A 20,709-nucleotide genomic window follows, 5' to 3' on the forward strand; every position below is an offset into this window, starting at 1 on the left:
GAAAATATTTGTTGAGTGACTGAATGAATGAAAGGTAAGTGTTTGGGCAGGGTTACCTCCAGTATCAGCTGGAGCGTCACTTCTAGACCTCTTTAGTAGAGTTTTTTCCCCCCTTTTTGATGGCTTTATTGAGTTATAATTCATGTACCATACAACTCACCCATTAAAGTGGTTTTAGTATAGTCTCGTGCAGCCATCACCCCTTTGGTGGAGCTTTGAGCCCCTTCTAGCCTGAAACCCCTCCCGTCAGGTGCTCTGCTAGGTATTTCTCACTGTCCTGTTGAAGGGGATATAGTCTGCCCTCCTCCTTCACCCTGGGAGGGAGATCAGGTAAAGAATGAGATATGGCCATCTGCCCTTGCCATCTGACCAGCCACAGGGCTCAGCATTTAACCCAGAGGCCCATGGTTATGCTAATATCATGGAGGATTTGCTACGTGCCAGGTGCCGTTCTAAGTGCTTGACATACAGAACAATTCATTTACCTGCCACCAACACGCCTGAAGAGTAGGCACTATTAGTATGATCCTCTGTGTGGCACCAGGGGCTCTTGGGAATTCGACCCTTCCTGAAGCTCCAGACGTGAGCAGGGGTTCAGGTCAAGAAGGAGCCCCTGTACCCCATTTACACTGCTTGAAATGCACTTGGTGTGGTACAGCTGGTGGCTCGTGGGCTAGATAAGAGCCACAGGGTGGTTTTCAAAAATATATTATTTAAAACAGGGAAGTTTCCTTCTCTCTTCCACCCACCCATCCCGGCCCTTAAACAGAATATCCCTGACTATGTATCCTCACCTTTGTACTTTGATTTTCTTATCCTGCACCTGCTCCCCTAACATCATTTGCCTGAAGCATTTGACTTTGAGACTGTAACACTAATAGGTGGGTGAAGAATGACTCAGAATACAGGCTTTTGTTTTGTTTTGTTTCAGTGCCAATGAGTCCTTCCATTCCCATCCACTCCCAACCTTTCCCTGTACCCTGAGCTTGTGCCTTTCCAGGCCGTTTTTGTTCTTTTTTCTGGGGGGGGGGGGGGGAGGAGGATTTTGGACACTCCCCCTGCCCCCACAGCCCCCCCCCCCCCTATGATCAGGAAATAGGCAGGGGCCACTAGGGTAGGGCGGTCTGGTCTGTACGGGACACTTTACCATCACACACACACACAGCTCATTCTCACTCCCATATGTGCCTGCACAGGCCACCCACCAGGACTGCCACTCCCTGTCCTGCCACAGCACAAACTTAGCTGGAGGCCCAGGTCTCTGTTCATCCCTCCAGGGACTCCTGCCCCCCATGTCTCCCAAGTCCCACTTGTCCCAGAACAGCTTTTGAATTCTTTGGGCAGTATGGAAATCTGGGGTCCCCTCTAGCTGAGGAAAGAGGCAGCGCCCTGAGCAGGGTCTGAGGCCACCCTTCCCATCCTCTTCCGGGGTCCCACATGGGGAAAAGATCTCTCTCGAGATTAGAGAGATAATAAAACAGAGAGGTAGGAAAAGAGAAAGAGAAACAGACTAGGTCCCTGTGTCATAGAGTATCGGGCAGAGAAAATGAAATAGACAAGCGATAGGAAACAGAGATAGAGAAACGGACATAGGAGAAAGACTAAGCGACAGAGGCACGGAAATTAAGAGCCAGACACGGAGTCAAGGATGGGAAGAGGATGTAATTTAGTGGCTCAGAGAACAAACTCTGGAGCCAGACTTTCGGAAACATAGACTGGCAGAGGCAGAAGGTACAAAATAGGTGTTTTTTTTAATTGAAACTTTTCATAAAAAGTAGAGGGAACGTGAAGGGCGCCGTGGGCTAGTCCCGGGCCCCCGCAGCGTCGGTAGGAGTTGCTGAGGGTGGCAGGAGCAGCGAAGGGCATCCCTCCTTCCATTGGTTCGTGCGTCCTTCCTCTCCGACCACTCGGGCTCCCCGTGCTCATGCGCGCAAGCAGGCGGGAGAGTGCGCGGCAGGGAGCCGCGTGCGCAGGCGCGGAGCAAACAGCCTGGGACCGCCGGGGCTCAGGCCCGCGGCCGGGCGGGCGCGCAGTGGTGCGGCTGGTGCGTGGGCGCGAACCCTGGGCGGCAGATGCAGCGGAAGGAGCCATCGGTGTTGACGCAGCGTGCGTTTACGCAGAGCGGGGAGGCCGCCTCGGCCTCGTCACACTCGTTGATGTCTGCAGAAGGAGGTACAAGGATCTCTGCTCAGGGCCGGGGACCCTGGAGCCGGCTTATCTGGACCCTGGGGGTCCAGGGGTTCAAGGGGTGCTGAGCCTCCTGCGTGAAGTTGAATCCAATCACTACCACCTGCCGGCTGTGTGAGCATGGGCAAGTGGCTTAACATCTCTGAGCCTCAGCTTTGTGTTCTATAAGATGGGTATGGTAGGGCCTATGTCACTAGGATTTTGTTAGGAAAATAATACTGATAATGCTATCACAACAATTAATGCTTACTCGATGCCAGGCATTGTTTAAAGCACATAATGTGTATTTATCCACTAATAACCCTGAGGTAGGTAGTGATTCTGTTTTCATATGGGCAAACTGAGACGCAGCCTGGGGAAGCTCCTTGCCCAGTATCACACAACAAGCCCACCTTCTGCCCAGTTCTCAGAGTGCCCAGTCCCCTGCTATTTTTTGGCTGTGAGTCCTTGGGGGACTCAGTTCTCTTTTTTGAACCTTGGTTTACACACAGGCCTCAGTCTCATCGTATTTCAGTATTAATGATGTTCACAACTCTATGACATGGATTCTACAACTTATGCTCATTTTTCAGATGAGAAAAACTAAAAAAAGGGACGGTGACCTGTCCCAGGGTCACACAGCAAGTTGCTGGACTGAGCCTGAGGTCTGTCCGACTCCCCCAGAGTCCTTGATTGTAACCACTTTGCTTTACTACTGCCTGAACTAGGCAAACATGATTCATATAAGACGGGAGCTCTCCAAAGCGGTCAAGTTGCCCACGGTAGCACTGGAACTCCCTAGCAATCACACCTGCGGGATTCTACAGGATTCTTCAATCCTGCTTCCAGCCCAGCCTCCGGCCCGGAGGTCAAGCTCTGCTTTTCTCGCAGCCTGACCTCGCCTTCTTCAGGCACATCCCATCTCTGCGCGGGATGCACTTCCTGCTTCCCCTGGTCCGGCCCGACCCCTTGACGTCCCTGACACCTCCCGCCCCCCCAACCTCCGGTCAGGGCTTCCACCCTAGCCCGCACAGGCTGGCCCTGGCCGCCTCTCACCGACGCAGGTCATGCGGGTCGTGTCCAGGCGGTAGCCACTGAAGCAGTCGCAGGTGAAGCCCTCGGGGACGCGCACGCAGCGGCCGTGGGCGCAGCCATCCAAGATCCCGCACTCCTCCGCCTCCAGTCCCTCGTAGGGCCCAGACAGCGCGCCTGCGGAGAATGCGGGGCTCCTTGGTTGGGGGTCTCTGCCTTCTATATCTTAAACCCCCAACGGGAAGGGGGGCGGTGCGCGTCCCTGGCCGGATATCCTCTTCTAAACCGTGAGTCCTGTTCGCGGGCTGTGGGGGGCGCCGTGGGGCCAGGTTTCCCTAGCACTGCTCCCCATCACTTTCCTCCTGTCCTCAGCTCCTTGGTCTGCAGGTATGTTTCTGTCCCTCTTCATCGCTGCTCTCTGACGCTCTCTCCTACTGTATCTGTGTTCTCCCATCTCTCTGAGCCAACCCCCGACCCCAGCTTCTCTTTGTTTCTGGATCTATCTCCCTCCGTCTTCCCTGTTTCCATCTCTCTGCACACCCGACTCTTCCTCTTGGTCTCCATCCCTCGCCCGCAGTGCTCACCACCATAGCTTCCACCTTCAGGTGACTCCTCAGGCTCTGGGAAGGAGCCACGCGTGTCGCGGGACCGATAGCGCCAGCGGGTTCCCGGGCCGGGTGGTGCCGCAGCCTCAGATTCACCATATGGGCCACCGTCGTCCTCAAAGTCGGGCATGTCATAGGGTGGTGCTCCGTAGGGGGCCTCTCGGCGGGCGAAAGGCCCAGGAGGTGGTGGGTAGGGGTCGTAGGGTAGCACGGGTGGCGGGTACAGCTCGGGCCCGTAGGGAAGGCCCTGGTAGGGTGGACCTAGGTCAGGGCCATATTCGTAAGGGAGTCCAAAGCCACCTGGCCGCGGGGGGCCATATGCAGGGGGGCGCAGCACATTGCACAGGGCCTCAAAGTCATCTGTGAATAGGAGCCAAGCCTCGTGGTTAGCCCTCAGAACCCACCATTCATGTTCCCTGGCTGGAAAGAGGAGCCCAGAGGAGAGGAGAGGAGGAGGGCCTTGGGCTGAGGCATGGGAGGGACTTCAAATGAGGGGGCTGGGATTGCAGGGCCCGATAGGGTTTGTGGAGGCAGGATTAGGGCTGAGGGTTGTGACTGGGATTCCATGGTGCTGGGATTGAGAGTACTAAGTACTGGGACTAGGAATCAGGGTCCAAGTGCTGGAATAGGGAGGACCCATGGGATATTGGACTAGAGGCCTAGAGAAATTGGTTGGGGGTGTTTTAGGAACCAGAACTGGGGAGTCCCAGGACTGTTACTGGGGTGCTCAGGGGCCAGGATGGGATCTGAGCCATGGGACCTGGAGGTCTGAGGACCAAGGATCAGGGTTTTGGGCCTGGACTGAGTTCCCATGGGCTAAAGATTGGGGGACTCAGGAGTTCCAAGAGCCAAGATTTGGGGGATCTCTGGGGTTGTGGGTTGGGGTCTTAGGCACCTGGAAGTGAGTGTCCAATACATTAAGACTCGGAGGTCTGTGAGCTCTGACCAGGTAGTTTGTGGGCCAGGACGGTGTGTCTGAACAACTGGTATTTGAGGTCTAAAGGTCCAGGATTTGGCGGGGTGGGGGGTGGGTGTCTCATGGGATGTCTTGGCCTCTGAGTATGACCCAGGCAGGTCGTAGTACCTGAGTCCTGAGCGGGGCAGAGGGCACAGTCCATGCCCCAGGCCTCGCCATAGAGGCAGCAGCACTCTGTGTAGGTGGCCTGGCGATCCAGCCGAGGGCGACTGCACACGAGGTCAGCCCCCACTTCCTGCCAGCACACTCCCAGATTGTCATCTGAGGGCAGAGACAGCATGCATCAGGGTGGGACAGGCAGGATAGGACCCTCCCAAATTCTTGGCCATCTCCTGTGCTGGAGCAGCCCAGCTACCCAGTGCCTAACACCAGACGCTTCTCCTCAGCTGTGATCTGACTCCCAGAAGGCCTCTGAGATAGCTCCAGGGGAGTATGCGCTTGGTCTGGCATGAGGCAGTCACATAGGAGGAGAAAGCAGGAGGGGGGGAGGGGGATGTAGACACAGGAAGTGGAAGGAGAAGAGAGTTTGGGTCATTGGGCAAAAAGAAAGGACCCAAAGAGATAGAGACAAACACATCGAAAGAGTCAGAGAATCCAAGAACAGGAAAGTAAAGATGGAGAGAGAGACGAAAAGGAACAGACCCCTAGAAACAAAGACAGAAACCCCAGAGAGGTGGAAGGAGACAGAGACACACAGTGAAATAATAAGAGGAAGCATGGCTTTGGCACTTTGTAAGATCGGGTCCCATAACGGTCCTGAAATTGAAATTCCTCACAGCCACCTTGCAAGGTAGTCCACCCAAGGTGCCAGAAGGAAGCTGCGGCCAAGAGGCGATAAGCAACGTGTAGGTACACACGGCCAGCAAGTGGCAGGCTCCTCCGGAACCTTGGCTTTAGAGCAAATCCCCGACACCAGACCAGCCAGCCCAGCCGTGGTGGCAGAGTCAGACACCGTAAGTAAATAGGGCGTGGGGGGGCGTGGCCGAGCACGTGCGCGGGGGGCGTGGCCTGGGCGTGGGGCTGAGCCCGGAGAGCGAGGGGCGGGGCGGGCCCGGGGGCGGGGCGGGGCTACCGAGGCTCTGGCTCTCGTTAGAGACGCAGCGGCGCCGGGAGCCGTCCAGCACCAGTGGGGGCTCGCAGGTGCAGTGATAAGAGCCCACGGTGTTGACGCAGCTGCCGCCTTCACACGCCGGCTCCTCGTCTGCGCACTCGTCATTATCTAGGGAGGCATGGAGGGAGCGGTCAGGAAGTAGCCCTCTACCCTTTCCCACTTCCCCAGCGCGTTGACAGCCTGATAGATGGAGTCTAGACTTCGGGAAGGACTTCTGCTGGCGGTGGCGACATTCCAGAGAGGCGCTGGCTTGGTAGAGGGTTGGGCGGGGGTGGGGGGGGGAACGGGGAGGAGGGGGCAGGCGAAGCTCGTACCGACGCACTCCAGTCGCTGGGCATGGTAGTAGTAGCCGTTGCTGCAGTAACATGAGTAGCCTGGGGCCGTGTTCACGCACACGCCGCTCTTGCACACCTGGTCTCGGAAGAGCTGGCACTCGTCCACGTCTGCGGGAAGGAGGGTCAGAGGTGCGCCCCACACCAAGAGAGATGGGGCCGGGGTGTGGGGCGGCTGGATGGGGGGAATGTGTGATTCTGAGGCTTGACCGGGGAAAGAGAGAGACCGAAAGGTGGCGACAGAGACCCAGAGGTAGAGATCGGGAAAGGTGGAGCTAGGCGAGGGGGCGGGGTAGAGACAGAAAAAGGTTGGGAGATAGAGGTGAAGAAAACAGGGTGAGATGGAGCTGGGCCTGGGGGCTGAGGGTGAGTGGGGCTTGAAGTCTCAGCTTACCCCTCCTGAGGCTCAGGTCTCCACTGGGTGCCAGGTAGCCCCGGCCATGGGGGCACAATGACTGATACTCAGCTGCACAGAGAGACAAAGCTGAGCCCAGACACCCTGGCCCGGGCCCCTGCCCTGCACCCTGGGCTTGCTCCCGCCCATCTATCTCAGGGCTTACTTCTGCCCCCTGCTCACCCAAGTTTTCAGGCCCCGTGCCTGTTTGTGCCCACCTCTCAGCCTCACGCCCGCCTGGCTGGCAGCTTACTCTTGCCCGTACGGTACCAGTGCCCCAGCCCATGTCCAAATGTGTCCTCTGTCCCAGTCGCATGCCTGCCTATTTCTACCCAAACCCTCAGCCCTATGTCCGTCCAGGAGCCCATGCCCACCTGTCTCCGTGCTGGGGCACTGCTGGATGCGGCAGCCGCTGCCCCAGCCCTCACCCACGGTACAGCAGCACTCCTGCCATGTCACATTCCGTGCCAGGATGTTGTCACATGCATCGGGAGCTGCTGTGTCAAAGTAGCACTCGCGGCGCCCGCTGCCCGCGGGGCCCTGCCTAGGCGGGCTGGGCCGGCGGGGCGGGGAAGGCGGAGGTGGCCTGGCAGGCAGACCTGGGCTGGCAGGTGCCTGGGGCTGTGAGCCCGGGAATGTGCCTGGAGAAACAAGGGGCTTTAGCCCAGCCAGTGTGGGCTGAGCCTCCCACCCCCATGTTACAGACGAGGAAACTGAGGCCCCCAAACCGAGGCTGAACCAGACGCCACACCTCTCACCATCTGTCCTCGTTTCTCCCATTCTCACCTCCTGTCATTTTGGCACCTCACACCCTCCCAGGTGTCTGGCCCATCATCCCAGCTGCAGTTTGGGATGGGGTGGGGGGATTCCTCTGGCCTCCTGGCTACCTTCTGGGTCCTCACATCCAATGTGTCCCCAGCTGGCCTCAGAGTCTTTGTCCCCAAACCTAGGCTTGGACCTGGACACCTCCCCCCCCCCCCCCCCCCCCCCCCCCCCCCCCCCCCCCCCCCCCCCCCCCCCCCCCCCCCCCCCCCCCCCCCCAGGCAGCCCACAGCCTCTCCACTTGGCCTCTCGCCTCTCCTCCCCTCCCATGGCCCCTGCCTTGGTCCAGTCGTCTCCTCTCCTGCCCAGGTCCCTGCCCTGGATGCTCCCTAGGCTCCCAGCCCCTAGTGTCACCCCCTCCAGCCCACCTGCACATGGCAGCCAGATTCTGATTATCCCCCTCTCCCACTCAAAACCCTCCCACGGTGCCTCAGTGCCCTCAGGAAAGGCCAGCCCCCTGAGAGGGTAAATCAGTGTGATCTAGCACTGCATCCTTCTGCGGCCTCACTTCTCCCCACCCCTTCCCGTGCTGTGCCCAGCATGCCACCCCGAACTTATTTTTGTTCCTCAAACATGGCAGGTCCTCTCTTGCCTTGCCAGGCCTTTGCCCTTGCTGTGTCCTCTGCCCAGAATGCCCTCCCTCACCCACATCACCTGGCTTATTTCTACTCTTCCTCCTGCTCTCAGTTCAGACCTCCCCTCCTATAGGAAGCTCTCACTTCCCTCTCCAGCTGGGGTAGGCTCCTCCTCTGGATTCCCATAATCCCCCAGCCTTTCCCCATCACAGCCTTGTTCCTTCTGGCCTGAGCTTCCTCCTTCCAGCCCTGATTTCTCTGGTTGTCACTCTCTGGTGATATCTCTGCCTTCTCCCACTGGACTGTGAGCTCCTTAAGGAAAGAGTGGTCTCTCCTGATCACTACCATGTCTCTGGTACCTAGAATAAGGCCTAAACACAGTGGATGCCCTGTGAACATTTGTTGAAAGAAGGAATCTGGTAGAGTCAGGGACAGGGCTGACCCCGGTCTCACCGCCCATGTTAACCCACGTGTTCTGAATTTTTTATTGTTCTTTAAAACCACAACATTTAACTGATGGCAGCCTGCCCATGATGGGAATGGTTAGACCACATCATTTTTCTGTGAGCCCTGAAGCCATCAGTTAAACAGACACATCAGTCTTACCAGCAGAAGTTCGTGGGGGAACACAACGTCCAGTCATAGGGTCAAACTCCTCAGGGCTGGTGGGACAGACACACAGGAAGGAGCCTTCAACATTCTCGCAGAGGGCAGCTCCACACACACCCTGTAGTGTTTCACATTCATTCACATCTGTGAGCAAGAGACAGAGGGGAAGGAGAGTCAATGGTTGTAGGTGTCTGTGATTCCAAAGCTCTAGAAGTCTGAGCTTTCAAATAGAAGGGTATTCTTCGTGACCCAGACCCCATCATCCACTTATCTTCTGGTGACAGACCCTGAATTTTCCCTGGGAGCCCTCTGTCCCTCCATTTTCAACTCACGTATTTATGAGTAGGGTTAAATCTACTCTGAGGGGTGGGCACAAGTTCCAGGCTTGGCCAACCAGATTACTGCATTTCTCTGGTTCAGAGAGATAGGCGGTGACTATACTGGGCCAATCAAAGCTAGTTCTGGGACTTTTGGTAGAACTACCAAGAAAGAGCCTCCCTCGTTAGCCCTAGGGTTGCCAAGCTGAGGATATGAGCCCAGAGATGCCAGGGCCTTCTTTGTCACTCTGAAAAGAGTCTGCCTGAGCAGAAATACAACAGGGGAAAGCAGAGGTGAGAGGGAGAGACAGCTAGCCTTGTTAGAATTCCTGGATCCAACTATGCCCAAAGTTCAAACATATTCCAGGACTTCACCATTTTAATTTTTTTCAAAGAAACCAAGCTTGTGTGCTTGTCAAATGTAAAGAATATATCATTAAGATTCATGCAGTTCACTGTATATAAATTGAACCTCAGATAAAAAAATATCTGTAGGGGGCACCTGGGTGGCTCAGTCTGTTAAGTATGTGACTTGAGGGGCACCTGAGTGGCTCAGTCAGTTAAGCGTCTGACTTCAACTTAAGTCATGATCTCATGGTCTGTGAGTTCGAACCCCGCAGCAGGCTCTGTGCTGACAGCTCAGAGCCTGGAGCCTGCTTCAGATTCTGTGTCTCCCTCTCTCTCTGCCCCTCTCCCACTCATACTCTGTCTCTCTCTCTCAAAAATAAAATTTTAAAAAACATTTAAAAAAATTTTTTAAGTATCTGATTTGAGCTTAGGTCATGATCTCACGGTTCATGGGTTCAAGCCCCACATTGGGCTCTGTGCTGACAGCTCAGAGCCTAGAACCTGCTTTGCATTCTGTGTCTCCTCTCTTTGCCCCTCCCCTGCCTCTCTCTCTCTCTCTGTCTCTCTCTCTCAAAAATAAACATTTAAAAAAAATCTGTAAATGCCTACTGAAATCTGGTTAGTGCTATGCATACTGAAGAACTTAGGGAGACGTGCATTGATGGCTGCAATTTACCTTTAAACTTATCCCAGAAATAAGATGGATTACAGACAGATAGATGAGGAAATAAGGATAATAAAATAATGATAATGGAATATACGTGGTGTGCAGAAATTCATTCTACAGGTCTTTCCATTTTCTGCCTGTTTAGAAATTTTCCTCAGGGGCACCTGGGGGGCTCAGTTGGTTGGGTGTCTGACTTCAGCTCAGGTCATGATCTCACAGTTCATGAGTTCAAGCCCCACGTCAGGCTCTGTGCTGACAGCTTGGAGGCTGGAGCCTGCTTTGGATTCTGTGTCTCCCTCTTCTCTGCCCCTCCCCTACTTGTGTGTGTTCTCTCTTTTTCTCAAAAATAAACAAACATTAAAAAAATTTGGGGGGTGCCTGGGTGGATCAGTCAGTTAAGCGTCTGACTTCGGCTCAGGTCATGATCTCATGGTTTGTGTGTTTGAGTCCTGCGTCAGGCTCTGTGCAGACAGCTCAGAGCCTGGAGCCTGTTTCAGATTCTGTCTCCCTCTCTCTCTCTTCCTCCCCCACTCATACTCTGTCTCTCTCTCAAAAATAAATAGCCATTTAAAAAATTTTTTTAATGTTAAAAAAAAGAAATTTTCCTCACAAAATGTTGGGAAAAAAGAAAATATTTCTGTGTACTTAAGATTAGTGTCCATTAAAAAAAAAGATTAGTGTGCATTTTACAGACTTTATGCACATATTTTTTAAGCCCTCCCAAAACAAGATCTGAACGAATAGGGTTTCTGTTGCTTGCAACCAGAAGAGTCCTGACTGACAAGGGAAATGCTGTATATTCCAGAGTCTAAATTCTACAACCCGAATGTGTCAGTTCATATCTGTTCACACACCAAGTGTAAACTCACATTTGTTCAGGTCTACAGAGAGGAGCAGGGCCTGACCCACCTCTTCCCCACCCTCTGCCCGCCCCCCCCCCCCCCCAGAGCCCCGTACCCACGCAGTGACGCCCGTCCCTGGCCCCCTCGTATCCCTGGTCACAGAGGCACTGGAAAGAGCCTGGCAGGTTCTGGCACACGGCGTGGGCCCCGCAGAAGGACCGATTCCGGCATTCGTCCACATCTGCAACCACCAGACAGTCAGGCCATTGCTGGGCTTTCCATGCCCTCCACATCTCACCCAGTGCCTGATGGACACCCACCCTGGCATCCGCCCCCTGGCGTGGGCTGATAGCCAGGGTCACAGGCTGGTGTGCAGCGGTAGGAGCCGGGGGTGTTCTCACAGCGCTGGGCTCCGCAAATCGCTGAGCCATATTCTTGGCATTCATCCACGTCTGGAAAAGAGTAGGGTGGGGGGAGGGGAGGGGAGTCACAGGCCTGGATTCACAAGTTCCTGATGCCGCTTCCGGTTCCCATGATTGAGAAGTCCCTATAAATCCGGTGTTCTAGGAGTCTGAGCTTCTGAAGTGTTGAGACTCTTTTAAGGTCTCATCGCCATTTCTCACGTAGTCCAAACACGGGCCCACCTCAGGGCCTTTGCACTTGCTGTTTCCTCTGTCAGGAACACTCTTCCCTCAGCTATCTGCATGGCTCCCTCTTTATTTATTTTTTTTAATTTTTTTTTCAACGTTTATTTATTTTTGGGACAGAGAGAGACAGAGCATGAACGGGGAGAGGCAGAGAGAGAGGGAGACACAGAATTGGAAACAGGCTCCAGGCTCTGAGCCATCAGCCCAGAGCCTGACGCGGGGCTCGAACTCCCGGACCACGAGATCGTGACCTGGCTGAAGTCGGATGCTTAACCGACTGCGCCACCCAGGCGTACATGGCTCCCTCTTTAACTTCACTCAAGTGTCTAGGTCAAGCTCTCCTAGTACCCCTTCCCCCACTGCCCTATCATCTGTGTCCACTTATCATGTTTTATTTTCCTTTTTTTTTTTTTTTTTTAAAGTAGGCTTCATACCCAGCGTGGAGCCCAACATGGGGCTTCAACTCACGACCCTGAGATCAAGACCTGAGCTGACATCAAGAGTTAGCTGCTTAGGGGTGCCTGGGTGGCTCAGTCGGTTAAGTGTCCGACTTTGGCTCAGGTCATGATCTCACAGTTTGTGGGCTCGAGCCCCACATCAGGCTCTGTGCTGACAGCTCGGAGCCTGGAGCCTGCTTCAAATTCTGTGTCTCCCTCTCTCTCTGCCCCTTCCCCGCTCATGCTCTGTCTCTCTCTGTCTCTCAAAATGAATAAATGTAAAAAATAAAATAGCTGCTTAACCAGCTGAGCCACCCAGACACCTCTCTATTTCCCTTCTTAAAGTTGACATTATAGGGGCGCCTGAGTGGCTCAGTTGGTTGGGTGGCCGACTTCGGCTCAGGTCATGATCTCACAGTCCGTGAGTTCGAGCCCCGCGTCGGGCTCTGTGCTGACAGCTCAGAGACTGGAGCCTGCTTCAGATTCTGTATCTCCCTCTCTCTCTGACCCTCCCTCATTCATGCTCTGTCTCTCTCTGTCTCAAAAATAAATAAACATTAAAAAAATTTAAAAAAAAATAAAATAAAATAAAGTTGACATTATATTAATATGTCAAAAATATCCATGTATTTTTTAACATGCCAACTGTCACCTCCCTAGACTATAACCTCCATAATGCAGGGACTTGTGTCTGTCTTGTTTCCCCCTGTAACCCCAGGGTATAGAACCGTGCCTGACACACAGTGTGTGCCCCCAAACTGTTTGCTGAATGAAGCTTGAATTTATTTACATACTTACTGTCTGTCTCTCCCTCCCCCCACTCCCACTCCCCCACCGTCAGCTCCGTGAGGGCATCGATTTTGTTTGGCTCATTGCCACTGTCTGGCACACAGTAGGTGCTTAATGAATTCCTGCAGAATGAGCGAATGAAGTCCCCTGAAACTAGGCTTCCACGGATCAGAGGTCTGGCAGCCAGAGAGCCAAAGATAGCCCACAGTCATTTCATCTGCTCCCCAAAATGTTGACCCACACACTATGCAAAAACAAATCTTTCCATTAGCCCCAACCTCCTGTCTCATCAGTACCCCGCTGGAGCCTGGTGGGGAAACAGGGCAGGGGGGTTGGGAAGGGAGGGAGGAGGGTGTGGGGGAAGGCGTAAGGAATGATAAGGGCAGGCAAGAGCTGGGACTGGAAGGGGTGGGCCTACACGTTTGGGGCGGGGCAGGGGCGCTGGAGAAGTCTGAAGAATGGGGGAAAGCACAGAATCCGGAGAGACTTGGAATAGAACTTGGGAGGCGGTGTTTAAACGGGCAAGGCCCAGCACGGTGGAACCTGGGGAATTTTGAACTGGGAAAGGATGGGCTCAGGACAGCCCGGGTTGGGCCCCTCTCGGTGACCCGGGAGGGCAGCTGGAAGTAGAGGGAGTGGTGGAAGGTGAAAGAAGGCAGGCTTCAAGGGACCCAGACAGAAAGAAACCCACTGGAAGCTGTGGAGGCGCTAACAGTTCTTCCTGGAGGAGATGTCTTGCTGGGGTCTAGCCTAAAATGTGCACTGAGCTAGAGGAGCAGAGAGGGCTGCTTCTGGAAGTGAGGCTTGGCCTGGTATCTGGTAGGAGTGTCTCCCCTCCCCTCCACCCCCATTTCCCACCTCACCTCCAGGGGAAAATGCAAGGGCACCCTGGTGGCTTATTTCCACCACAGAGATGGGGACACAGTTAAGTGCATTGGTTGACGGCTCCTTCCCTCCCCTCAAGTCCGGAAGTCAGGGTGCGCCTCCTCCCCCAAGGGAGCTCATTCCAGCAACTAGTTCTAGAGACAGGAGCGGGGAAGGAGAGTAGTCTCACCGTCACAGGTGCCCTCAGGTCCCGCGTGGTAGCCAGGGTCGCAGTCTCGGACACAGCGGTAGGAACCAGGGGAATTCTCACAACGCTGGGACCCGCACAGGGCCGGGCCCCGCTCTCGACATTCGTCTATGTCTGAGAAAGGAGGCAGATGGGGCGCCTGGGTGGCTCAGTCGGTTAAGCGTCCGACTTCAACCAGGTCACGATCTCGCGGTCCATGAGTTCCAGCCCCGCGTCGAGCTCTGGGCTGATGGCTCAGAGCCTGGAGCCTGTTTCTGATTCTGTGTCTCCCTCTCTCTCTGCCCCTCCCCCGTTCATGCTCTGTCTCTCTCTGTCCCAAAAATAAATAAAAAACATTGAAAAAAAATAAAAATAATAAAAAAAAAAAAGAAAGAAAGGAGGCAGAGCAGTCAGATGCGGGAAACAGGGGAGGCTGGGAGGCAAATAAGAACAGGTGGGGGAGTTAAGGAAGGGAGAGGAGAGTCAGAAGCGGGGAAGGGAGGAAGCAGTGGAGGGGAGGCAAATGGCAGAGCAGGAGAGGCAGAGGGGCAGGGATCAGGCCGGGCAGGCGCCTCTCACCCAGGCAGGAGGCGAGGTCTGGGCCGGCGCGATGTCCGGGAGGACACACGCACTCGAAGGAGCCGTCGGTGTTGGTACAGATGCCGCTCTGGCAGAGGTCCTCCTCGCTGCACTCGTCCACGTCTGCCGGACAGTGTCCGAAACCGCGGACCACCTGCTCGGCTTACCATTCTCGGGCAAGCCCCTCCACCGCCCTTGCCCCGCCTCTTTGGCTGAGGTCTCCCCTTCTTCCCACCCCCCTTGGCCCCCAGCCTGCCTTAGGCTCCTCCTTTCCCTGAAAGCCCCACCCCTCCGACGCGTTCAGGCCCCGTCCTTTCCAATCACGGAGCAGTTTATCCCGACTCCGCCTTTCCCCCTCCAAACCCCTGCCCTCCCTGGCCGACGCCAAGAGGCTCCACAAGCCCCGCTTTGACGCTTTGAGACCTCAGTCCAAAACGTCAGGCGCCGCCTCCGCCCTCTCCCCGTCCCGGTTTTCTGGGTGAAAGCCCACCCTTTCCCGGTCCAGGCCCAGCCTGGGTACGGACCGAGGCAAGAGGCTCCGCGGGGTCCGGGCCGGTAGCCGGGGGCACAAGTGCAGGCAAAGGAGCCGTCGGTGTTGAGGCACTCGCCGTGGGGAAAACAAAAGTCTCCCTCTAAGCACTCGTTCACATCTAGGGTATGGGAGAAATAGGGCTGCGGGGTCCTGGCCCAAGAAGCATCAACTCCGCCCCTAAGCCACACCCCAGAGGGCGGGTTTCTAAGCCCCACCCACATCCTTTTAGTCCAGCTTCTACCTCCCCATCAGGCTTTGTCCAGGAGCTCGGACCCCACCCCCAGGCTCTCCGGTCCTCTCGCCGCCCTCTCCCCACCCTGCCCACCTGCGCAGGGCCCAGGCCGACCCGACGGCGCCCGGTAGCCAGGCGCGCAGCTGCAGCGGAAGGAGCCATCGGTGTTAGTGCAGTGGCCATGGGGGCCGCAGGAGGCACCTGAACTGCACTCGTCCACATCTGTGGGAACAGGGGTTTCAGAAAGGATCTGGTTTGGGGCGCCTGGGTGGTTCAGTCAGTTAAGCATCCGACTTCAGGTCATGATCTCACAGTCCGTGAGTTCAAGCCCCTCGTAGGGCTCTGTGCTGACAGCTCAGAGCCTGGAGCCTGCTTCAGATTCTGTGTCTCCCTCTCTCTCTCTCTGCCTCTCCCCTGCTCATGCTCTGTCTCTGTCTCAAAAAAAAAAAGGGAGGGAGGGGTCTGGTTTAGGGACGCTGGATGGATCCTCTCGTGGCAGAGGGCTCTAGAGAAGTTGGTGGGTAGTGTCTTGAGTTGGATATGAGCTGAAAGATCCATAGCAGGAGCAGGTTGGAGAGACCAAGATTCCCTGATTCTGGCGACCATAATTGGGGGTCTTGTAGGCCAGGTTTTCTGGCAACTCCCTGTGCCAGGATCCTGGAGTCAGTGAAGGGACTCTGGATGAGGACTGGGGTCAGAAATTAATTAGGGTAAGAGGTCAGGTATTATAAACCAAGATGATTGGATGGCATTCTGTTAAATCAGGGGTTAGAGTCAGTGACTGGAATCTGAGACCAATTCAGGTCAGGGGTAACAGTCAGAGCCCAGAATTCTGCCTCTAGTCAGGGGTCAGGGTCAGGGATCATGAACCCAATACGCCAGGGAAGGTATTCTGAGAATGGGCAGGGTCAATGAAAGAGACAAGATCAAAGGTCACAGAGAGTCAAGGGTTATGGTCAGGAGTTATGGTTAGGTCAAATGTCATGGTCAAGTTTAGGAGTCACAGGTCACATTCAGGGTCAAGGGACAGTCAGGATCAGAAGGGTTACAATTGCTATCAGGGTTGTAGGGAGAGTTTATCAGTAGGGGTAATAGTTAGGTTCAAATGTCACAGACAGGTTGAGGGTTCAGGGGCCACAGAATCAGAAGTCACATTCAGAGTCAAGGGTGGTGGTCCAGGCCAAGACTTGCAATATGGGTCAGAGGCCCATAATCTAGGTGAAGAGTCACAATCAGAGGGGCGCCTGGGTGGCGCAGTGGGTTAAGCGTCCGACTTCAGCCAGGTCACGATCTCGCGGTCCATGAGTTCGAGCCCCTCGTCGGGCTCTGGGCTGATGGCTCAGAGCCTGGAGCCTGTTTCCGATTCTGTGTCTCCCTCTCTCTGCCCCTCCCCCGTTCATGCTCTGTCTCTCTCTGTCCCAAAAATAAATAAATAAACGTTGAAAAAAAAAAAAAAGAGTCACAATCAGACTCTGAGGGTCAGGGTCCAGAGGATTGAGGTCCAGGTCAGGAGATAATGGGCCAGGTCAGGGGTCACGGTGCAGGTCTAAGGTCATAGCCAGGGCTTGGTCTCACCGGTGCATCGGCCATGGTGTAGGTGGTGGCCAGCAGGACAGGCTCTGCACTGGAAGGAGCCAGGGGAGTTCACACACTCCTGTCCAGGACATGCCAGATGATTCTCACACTCATCCACATCTGGGGGGCAGGGGAGAAGGTGGCCTTGAAGGAGCAGCCCAAAGCCCCCCTCCCCCATCCACATGCCTCCCTCCCTCCCCGGCCTCACCCTCGCACTCAGAGCCGGCAGCGTTGGGTTGGAAGCCGGTGGGACAGACACACTGGAAGCCACCTTCTGTGTTCTCACACCGGCCATAGGCACAGGGCGGGGGGCTACGGGCACACTCGTCCACATCTGGGGCAGAGGGGACCAGTGGGGCTGAGAAAGGGGCCTGGACCCAAACATCTCCATTGCCATCACCACCTACCCCAACATTGCAGTCTGGAGGCAGTCTCTTGGACTTTGCCCAGGCTCATCCCATCTCCCAGGAGGACAGATTCCTTCCCTGTTTCCCCATTAATGGTCTCTCCAGCTGCCAGGGTGAAGCTAGGGCACCACCTCCTGCATGTTGCCCTCCCCATGTCAGTTGTCCCCTCCCTAGGGTTCCCACAAGCACAAAAGTATCATTCCAAAAGGGAGGCGGAAGGGAGAGCACCCTCATATTTGCAGAAAGGGGAGAAGACTTGAATCAGACCCTCCCCACCCTCTCAGTACTCCTCTGCCCCTGTCCTCCATCACCAAGCCCCATTACTCTGCCTCTCTGACCCCAACCATGTCTCTTCCCAGTCCCCACAGCAAATGGGGGTGGAGTGGGCTTGCATTCGACACCCTCACCTTGGCACGGGGCCCCCGGTCCTTGGGAGCGGAAGCCAGCAGGGCAGGCACAGTGGAAGGAGCCAGCCGTGTTGTCACAGCGGCCTGGCCCGCAGGGCGGTGGCTCTTGGGCACACTCATCCACATCTTCTTCACACGCCGAGCCCCGGAAGCCAGCCGGGCAAACACAGCGGAAAGAGCCAGACAGGTTCTCACAGACCCCTCTGCCACAAAGGCCTGGGCTCTGCGTGCACTCGTCCACATCTGCCCGGGGCAAGGGGCCCAGAGTCACACCTTTATGTCCCCCACCCCGTGCTCCCCTCTGCCTCCCTGACCTCCATCAGTCTGCCTCCTTGTCTGTCTCGTTCTGCCCCCCATTCTCCATTATTCAAATTCTCCACCCTACATCCCTCTACCTGTTCAATCCCCAAGCTTCCTGTCTGCCTCCTAGAACTCTAGTCAGCATCAGTCGGCTTCTTTCTGTCCTGTTCTCCATAACTCTACCCCCTTCCCCCAGAACTGACATCTCTCTCCATCCTCCAGCCTCTCCATCCTCAATGACTCAGCTTTTCTGTTTTCGATCACTTGGCCTCTCCGTCCCCGTGTCACTGTGTCTCTACAGCCATCAGGCTGCGTGTCTGGTTCTCGGAACTTGCCCCCTCCCCCCGCCCCGTCTCGCAGCAATCAGCCTCCCCCTGCCTCTTGCTCAGTTTCTCCATCCCTCATCACTGCCACTCTACCCTTCCCCGCACATCCCCTTCCCCTCTGTCCCTGTCAGTTCCTCACCCTGGCAGCCGGCTCCGTGGGGGGCAGCCTGGTACCCAGCGGGGCACACGCACAAGAAGCTGCCTGGAGTGTTCTCGCAGCGCCCGCGGTCACACGGCGGCGGCACGCGGTGGCACTCGTCCACGTCTGTAGTCACAAACCCGGAGGTTCAGACTGGGGCAGACACTCCCCCTCATGGCCCCCACGCCCGCCCTCCGAGGGCTCTGGGAGGATGGAAGGAGGGGAGGGCAGGGGCGGAGCCAGACTTGGGCCTGGGCCCAACTGGGGAGCGAGCCAGGGACAGTAAGGAGAGCAAGGAATGGGTAGGATTGAGGCGTAGGCGGACGGGGGGGGGGGGGGGGGGCGGGGGGCGGGGCAGGTGAGAAGGGCAAGATGAGGACTGGGGAGCCGGGCAGGGCAGAGGCGGAGAGGGGAACCGTGAGGGGGGGGGCAATTTGGGAAAGGCAGGATCTAGGCAGGGCAATGGAGGGAAGGGCGGCTATGGGGACCGAACCAAGGGAGGGCAGAAGCGAGGCAAAGGGCGTTTAGAGTACCGGGCCTAGGTGCGGCAGGTTAGGAATCAGGAGTCAGGTGCTAGGTTGCCGCGGTTGTAGAACAGGGGCGGGGCCTCAGGGAGGGCGGGAGCTAGTTGGGAATATGGTGGGGGCGGGGCCAAGGGAGGAGCGCAGCGGGACAGGGTTAGGGAGAGAAGGCGGCTAGTTGTACAGCAGGGACCCGCCCCGTCGGAAAAAGCGGCTGGGCGGGGAAGAAGCAGTGGTGGGGCCGAAGGGAGAGCTGGAGCGGGTCTGGGGGCGGGACCGGGAGCGTGGGGAAGCGTGGGAGGGCGGGAACTGCTGGAGGGAGACCCGGGCAGGGGTGGAGCCTGGAGCTGGGCAGGGCGGATTTCTCACCCAAGCACTCCGTAGCCCGCGGGCCGGCTCGGAAGCCCGGGCCGCACACGCAATGGAAGCTGCCTGGCGTGTTTTCACAGCGCCCGGGGGCACAGGGCGGGGGCACGCGGCGGCATTCGTCCACGTCTGAGGGCCAGGAAGGGGCTGGTCAGGAGGAGGTGGGCAGAGATGCCCCGCCCCGCCTCCGTCCACCCTCTCTGTCGGGCTCACCGACGCAGTGTGTGCCCTGCGGGCTGAGCCGGAAACCCGAATCGCACGCGCAGGTGTAGCCACTGGGCCGGGGGATGCAGCGTCCTGGGCCGCAGACCTGGGGATTGCGCTGACACACGCCCGCAGAGGGACCTGGGGAGTCCAGTCAGCCAGGGTTCCCCCATCTCTGAATCCTCTGTCCCTTTCACCCCCGTACAATTCCTTCAGACGCTCGGCCTAAGACACCCTCACGTCTGTCCCTCCCCACCCCTCTTCCACCTCTGATCCTCCGCTCCTTTATTATGGGACTTCTCATCAGATCCTCTGCCTGAATTCCCCTTATTGCCACCCCCAAAGTCTCCATTTCTGAATATTTGCTTTCCGGTCCTCTGACCGAGATACGTTCTTAGTGCCCTCTGTGTGAAAAACAATTGTCCAGCATTAACTCAGCACTTACTATGTGGCAGACTCTTCAGGGATAGTTCAGTGAATCCTCACAATGATCCTCATTTTACAGATAAGGACACTGAGGCTCAGAGAGGTTAAATGGCTTGTGCAATCAAGTGAGAACTTGAACCCAGGCCTGTCTGACACCAGCTCCTAATGTTACCCAACACTCAGCTCTCCAAATCTTTCTTCCCACACATTCCTTAAGTCCTCTGGCTGTAACATCCCTAACCTGGAATCTTCACCTTAGAGCTCCCCGCTAGAACCCCCACCTGTCATACCCCCCCATTGATGCCCTCGATCCCCTCTACTGCACCTGATTCGGGGATCTCAGGACCAGACCAGGCAGGAATGCTGGGCAGGGGAAGCTCAGGGCCCGGCCTTGGCTCAAGTCGGGGTTCTGGACGGTGTGTAGGCAGAAAGCCTGGTTTAAAAAAAAAAAAAAAAGGAATATCAATGAATGGAGAGCTGGATTTGGGTGTCCCCCTCCTTATGAGGCTAGGGCAGCCCCTCAGAGATGACACTTCTTCCTCCAGAAGCCAGCTCACCTGTGGGTGGCCGAGAGGTGGAGGGTGGAGCCCGGTGGCTGAGGGACACTCGGGGTGGTTCCTGGCCCAGGGGTCTGGTGTTATAGCGGAGGTCAGAGGCCGAGTAGTGGTAGCCAGGGCCAGCTGGACAGATCTCCCGAAAACCCTCTAGGAACAAGAAAGGGAGGGAGAGGGGCAGAGAGAGGGCATGAAAGCAGGAAGGAATGAGACAGAAGAGGAATCTAGAATCTGGCCTTGACTGGGGGCAAGGCTTGGCCTGGGTGTGTGTCAGGGGTTTGGGTTGGATGTTGGTTTGGGGTGGTACACTGGCCAAAGAATGGGACGTCCCTGAGGGTATGAGTGGGACCAAGGATGTTTTTTCCTATTTGGGAGAGTGACAGGGACAGGGGTTGAGGGTGGGATCTGCTTTGGTTTGTTG

At 56.2% G+C, this 20,709-nt stretch overlaps 1 protein-coding gene across 2 annotated transcripts in view; it reads right to left on the reverse strand.

Moving 5' to 3' along the window:
* Window positions 1-1,732: 1,732 nt before the first annotated feature.
* LTBP4 (latent transforming growth factor beta binding protein 4) overlaps window positions 1,733-20,709 on the reverse strand; it is a 29,349-nt gene continuing 10,372 nt past the window's right edge. For both annotated transcript variants that reach the window (XM_043598873.1, XM_043598874.1), the window contains 23 exons: window positions 20,292-20,438; window positions 20,060-20,167; window positions 19,318-19,449; window positions 19,108-19,233; window positions 18,218-18,343; window positions 17,453-17,695; window positions 16,847-16,972; window positions 16,639-16,758; window positions 15,157-15,285; window positions 14,824-14,949; window positions 14,300-14,422; window positions 13,724-13,855; window positions 11,117-11,248; window positions 10,912-11,037; window positions 8,620-8,766; window positions 6,991-7,257; window positions 6,617-6,688; window positions 6,205-6,333; window positions 5,852-5,998; window positions 4,888-5,040; window positions 3,783-4,163; window positions 3,223-3,375; window positions 1,733-2,160 (listed from right to left, as the gene is read on the reverse strand). In XM_043598873.1, coding sequence (XP_043454808.1) covers window positions 2,006-2,160; window positions 3,223-3,375; window positions 3,783-4,163; window positions 4,888-5,040; window positions 5,852-5,998; window positions 6,205-6,333; window positions 6,617-6,688; window positions 6,991-7,257; window positions 8,620-8,766; window positions 10,912-11,037; window positions 11,117-11,248; window positions 13,724-13,855; window positions 14,300-14,422; window positions 14,824-14,949; window positions 15,157-15,285; window positions 16,639-16,758; window positions 16,847-16,972; window positions 17,453-17,695; window positions 18,218-18,343; window positions 19,108-19,233; window positions 19,318-19,449; window positions 20,060-20,167; window positions 20,292-20,438 — 3,500 coding nt within the window. In that variant the 3' untranslated portion in view covers window positions 1,733-2,005. The remainder of the gene's footprint in view (window positions 2,161-3,222; window positions 3,376-3,782; window positions 4,164-4,887; window positions 5,041-5,851; window positions 5,999-6,204; window positions 6,334-6,616; window positions 6,689-6,990; window positions 7,258-8,619; window positions 8,767-10,911; window positions 11,038-11,116; window positions 11,249-13,723; window positions 13,856-14,299; window positions 14,423-14,823; window positions 14,950-15,156; window positions 15,286-16,638; window positions 16,759-16,846; window positions 16,973-17,452; window positions 17,696-18,217; window positions 18,344-19,107; window positions 19,234-19,317; window positions 19,450-20,059; window positions 20,168-20,291; window positions 20,439-20,709) is intronic.

The sequence above is a fragment of the Prionailurus bengalensis genome, chromosome E2 (assembly GCF_016509475.1).
Source record: "Prionailurus bengalensis isolate Pbe53 chromosome E2, Fcat_Pben_1.1_paternal_pri, whole genome shotgun sequence".
In the NCBI taxonomy this organism is placed as follows: domain Eukaryota; kingdom Metazoa; phylum Chordata; class Mammalia; order Carnivora; family Felidae; genus Prionailurus; species Prionailurus bengalensis.